The 4,280-nt window shown below is 49.4% G+C and overlaps 1 protein-coding gene across 1 annotated transcript; it reads right to left on the reverse strand.

The window, feature by feature from the left end:
- Positions 1–852: 852 nt before the first annotated feature.
- Positions 853–3,772, reverse strand: LOC118755756. The gene is made up of 2 exons (XM_036490580.1): positions 3,245–3,772; positions 853–2,646 (listed from the first exon to the last, which is right to left on the reverse strand). Exons 1-2 carry the CDS (start codon positions 3,739–3,741, stop codon positions 2,637–2,639), a joined length of 507 nt encoding a protein of 168 aa, XP_036346473.1. The 5' UTR covers positions 3,742–3,772; the 3' UTR covers positions 853–2,636.
- Positions 3,773–4,280: the final 508 nt, after the last annotated feature.

Below are 4,280 nucleotides of genomic sequence, written 5' to 3' on the forward strand. Positions count from 1 at the left end.
CCCCCCCCCCCCCCACTTCGGAGAACAAAAGGGAAAGGGTGCCGCATTCTGGGGGTTCGGCCGGTGTGTGTGTTTTTAGTGCAGTTTTATTGTACAAATATATATTTAGAAAAAAAAAATTTACATAAAATAAACCATGATTTACATAAATCAAAATGTTAAGCTCAAGACACGTTAGAATATCTTTTTTTTCCTGATTTTTGTTTTGTTTTTTTTTTTGTTACTTATTGCTATACAAAGTTTTCTTATTTCAGGTATGAAAGTACATTTCACTTAAAGGTAGAGAAAGGCAAAAAAAAAGTTGTACATTTCATGCGTATATATATATGTGATAAAAAAATTAGTCTCCAATTCCATGGGGTGCTTTGACAGTCTTGGCGGGTTGTGTTGCGTAATTAGCTTCCTTCTCAGTCTGTGAATAGCCGGTTAGTGTTCGGAAAATGGTTTCAAATCTTGGAGGTGGGCGTGCGTCTGTGGTCCGTTGGGTCGTTCGGCATGGGCGAGTTTGACCGAATTCGTGGAAACGTAGCAGAGGATGATGTAGGGTCCGGAAAACTTGGGTGCGAGTTTTTGTGCGAAGTGCCCGATTGCTGAAAAGAGGGGGTGATCCCTCTTCATTACTTTGTCTCCAATGTTCGGTTTCCAGGGGCGCCTACGTGAGTCGTAGTATTTCTTTTGCTGTTTGGCGGCCGTGGCGTGGTGTTTGGCGACTTCTTTCCACAGTTCTGTAATGTCAGGGCGTGCGGTGGGAGGTTCTATGGGTGTTGGCCCTTCTGCCCGTATCTGCTACGGTGCCGCGAGGCTGCGGCCAAAGTTTATTTCGGCGGCCGAAGCTTGCGTGGATTCGTGTTGCGCTGTGTTTATGGCGAAGGCTATTTCCGGTATTTCTTGGTCCCAAGTTCGGTGGTCTTGTTGTGATCTTTGTCCGATCATTGTCTTGACGACGCGGTTGACCCTTTCGGTGGGATTTTCATGAGGGGCGTATGCTGCCGTGAATCGATGTTCGATATGGTGGTTCTGGAGAAACGTAGCCAAGGTGGTCGAGGTAAACTGTTTACCGTTGTCGCTAAGAAAAACGGTCGGACATCCAAATCGGTAAATCACCCTTTCTCGTAGAGCTTTGATTACGGCTGAGGCGGTGGCATTTCGGACGGGTACCAACTCGATCCACTTGGAAAATTTATCCACCAAGACTAGGAGGCATGTGTTGCCCTGTTTGGAGCGCGGGAGGGGTCCGATGAAATCGGCGGTGACGATTTCCCAGGGTCGTGAGCACTGCATCGTAGCCATCAATCCTGCCGGGCGTCGTTGCTCCACCTTGTATGCTGCGCACGTCAGGCACCCACGCACATGGTTGCTTACATCTCGATGCATCCCTGGCCAGTAGTAATTTTCTTGTGCACGTTTGAGGGTTTTCCTGATCCCGAGGTGTCCTGCCGCGGCGGCGTCGTGGACTTCTTTAAGGATCTTTTTCCTTTGGTTAGCGGGGATGCAGAGCTTCCATTGCGGGGCACGGGAGAGTAGATTTGTTGGTGCTATATGTCGGAATAGTCGGCTGTTGATCCACTGGTAGTCGGGGTTTTGTTCGGGTTGCGTCTGAACTTGGTGTGTCTTCCTGTCGTACCAACTCGTACGTTGGCTATTCAAAGCGAACAGTAGGTCTTCTTCTGTGCTGCAGGCTGGCAGCGGGCACCGTGATAGTGCGTCAGCCACCACGTTTAAAGATCCCTTTCGGTATTCGATCTCGAAGTTGTATTGTTGTAGCTCAAGTGCCCATCTGGCCAGACGCCCGGAGGGGTTTTGGAGCGAGTGGAGCCACTTGAGGGAGTGGTGGTCGGTGATAACAGTGAACTGATAGCCCTCTAAGTATGGTCTCATTTTTCGAATTCCCCACAGGACAGCCAGACATTCTTGTTCCGTAGCTGAGTAACGCTTTTCTAAGTTGGACAGACTTCTACTGGCATAGGCCACGACTTTCTCTTGATCCGAATGGCGCTGAAATAAGACCACGCCGAGTCCTTCTCCGCTAGCGTCGGTTTGTAGAAAAAATGGTTGGTTGAAGTCTGGGCAGCAGAGTATTGGTGCGTAAGTCAGTTTTTCCTTGAGCGCCTCGAATGCGTTGTTCTGTAATTCGCCCCATGTCCAAGTTTGGTTCTTTTTGAGTAACTGGTTGAGGGGTGCCGCGAGTGTGGAGAAGTTAGCGATTAAGCGGCGGTACCAGGAGGCAAGTCCAAGGAAGCGGCGAAGCTCCTTGATGGTTCGGGGCGCAGTCATTTCCCGTACCGCGGCTACTTTCCCAGGGTCGGTGTGTATCCCTTCAGAGCTAACGATGTGTCCCAAGTAATGCAGTTTTTGTTGTACAAAATTGCATTTCTCGAAGTTGATTTGCATTTTGTGGTTCTGAAGTCTATGAAAGACTTCGCGTAAGTAGGTCATATGTTCGGTGAACGTTTCGCCTAGCACGATGATATCGTCTAAGTAGGCGAACACTTTTGGTTGCAATTCCGGGCCGAGTATAGAGTCGAGGGCGCGCTGGAAGGTGGCTGGGGCGGAGTGTAGTCCGAAGGGCATTACCTTCCATTGAAAAAGTCCTCGGCCGGGAACGGTGAAGGCGGTATATGGCCGAGACTTCTTGGCTAACGGTATCTGCCAGTAGCCGTTCTTTAAGTCGATGGTTGAGATGTACTTTTCTTCTTTTAGCTGGTCCAAAATGGCTCCGATTTGAGGCAGTGGGTACGCGTCGGGTTCACTAGCGGCATTGAGTTGACGATAATCAATGCACATCCGCCAGGTTCCTTGTTTCTTTCTGACTAGTACAATTGGTGAGCTGTATGCGCTCCTGGAGGGTTGTATCAGGTTAGCGGTGAGTAATTCGTCCACTTCGGTATTTATTACCTGCTGCATGGCGGGATTGCGCGGGTAGTAGCGCTGCTTCAGCGGTTGGTTCTGTCGCAGTGTAATGATGTGTTCGGCGGCTGTACTTGGTCCGGTGACTTTGGAGAACAGCGTTTTGTTGTGGTCCAAGAAGTGTGTTAATTCCTGATTTTGTTCTTCATTTAAGTGAGCCCGTTCTGTTAGGCAACACAATGTGGGTGTGGGCCTCGGTGACGTGTCGGGATTTAGTGGCTCGCCGTCTAAGGTCAAAACAATGCCTCGCTTTGACAGGAAGTCCATTCCTAATATCATTCGTTCTGCTAGTTTCGGGATCACTGCTACCGCCGTGCGTGTGAATCGCTCGTTATACTTGATTCTGACGGGGTAGGTGTGTGTACTGGCAACGCATGTCTGATCCGCGAGTTGGACGTTCCGCTTATTAGGCTGAGGTTGGATGTTGAGTCGCTCTAAATGCACGCGCGTGCTGTCGTCTACGTATGTTAGAGTGGCTCCGGTGTCCACCAGTGCTCGTACGTGTAGGCCTTCGATGGTGACGTCGGCGTAGAAGCGACCGTCGATACTTCTCCATTCGGATTGCACTGTAGTGGCTTCGGCGATGGGTGGCGCGGTATTGATTGATTTGTGGCATGGGCAGTTTCTGGAGAGAGTTCCATCTTGACCGCAACGGGAACAGAACAGTCGCCGTGGGTAGTGACAATGGTAACGCTGGTGCCCACGCCTTTTGCAGCGCCAGCAGGTGTTCCTTGCGTCGTACCGGTTACTTATGGTGGAAAGGCTGTGTGCCGCTTGTCTACTTTGTCTGGCTTCTTCGTTTTTGAGCAGTTCATACTCATCGGTGAGCTCCATGAGCTCCTCGATGGTTTGGAATTCGCTTCTTTTTGCGAAGAGTCGGTATTCGACTCGCAGACCATCATAAATACGTTCTAAGTGGTTTTCGTGGCACATGACCGGATGTTGTCGGATGAGTGTCTGGAGGGCGAGGATGTAGTCCTTGGCCTTTTCCCTGTGCATCTGTTTCCGCTGGCGAATTGTGTCTTCTAGCTGCGTTATGTGTCGTTTGGGCAGAAAAAATTTTTCCGCCCCGGCACGAAATCTAGCCCAGGTGGTTATTTGTTGCCTCTGGACGCGGAACCAATGAAGTGCTTTACCGCGTAAAATCTCGGGCAGGGTTGGGAGGAGTTGGTCTGGCAGGATTTGATAACATAACATTGTACGCGGTAATCTCGAAAACTACTGAACGGATTTTGACGAGATTTTCTCTAGTATATTCTGTATCGATAGGAGAGTGACCTTTTTAATTTATAATTTTAATAGGGTTGCCACCTGTTACGAAAATTACTATATTCAATTCTAATAAGCGTAGGCGTCAGTTCTGCACCGTCACT

The sequence above is a fragment of the Rhagoletis pomonella genome, unplaced genomic scaffold (assembly GCF_013731165.1).
Source record: "Rhagoletis pomonella isolate Grant_MI unplaced genomic scaffold, Rhpom_1.0 Rhpom_scaffold_07253, whole genome shotgun sequence".
NCBI classification, from domain to species: Eukaryota; Metazoa; Arthropoda; class Insecta; order Diptera; family Tephritidae; genus Rhagoletis; species Rhagoletis pomonella.

Bases quoted from the DNA above. Each gene is read 5' to 3' on its own strand.
- LOC118755756 (XM_036490580.1), bottom strand. From the start codon at position 3,741: ATGGAGCTCACCGATGAGTATGAACTGCTCAAAAACGAAGAAGCCAGA.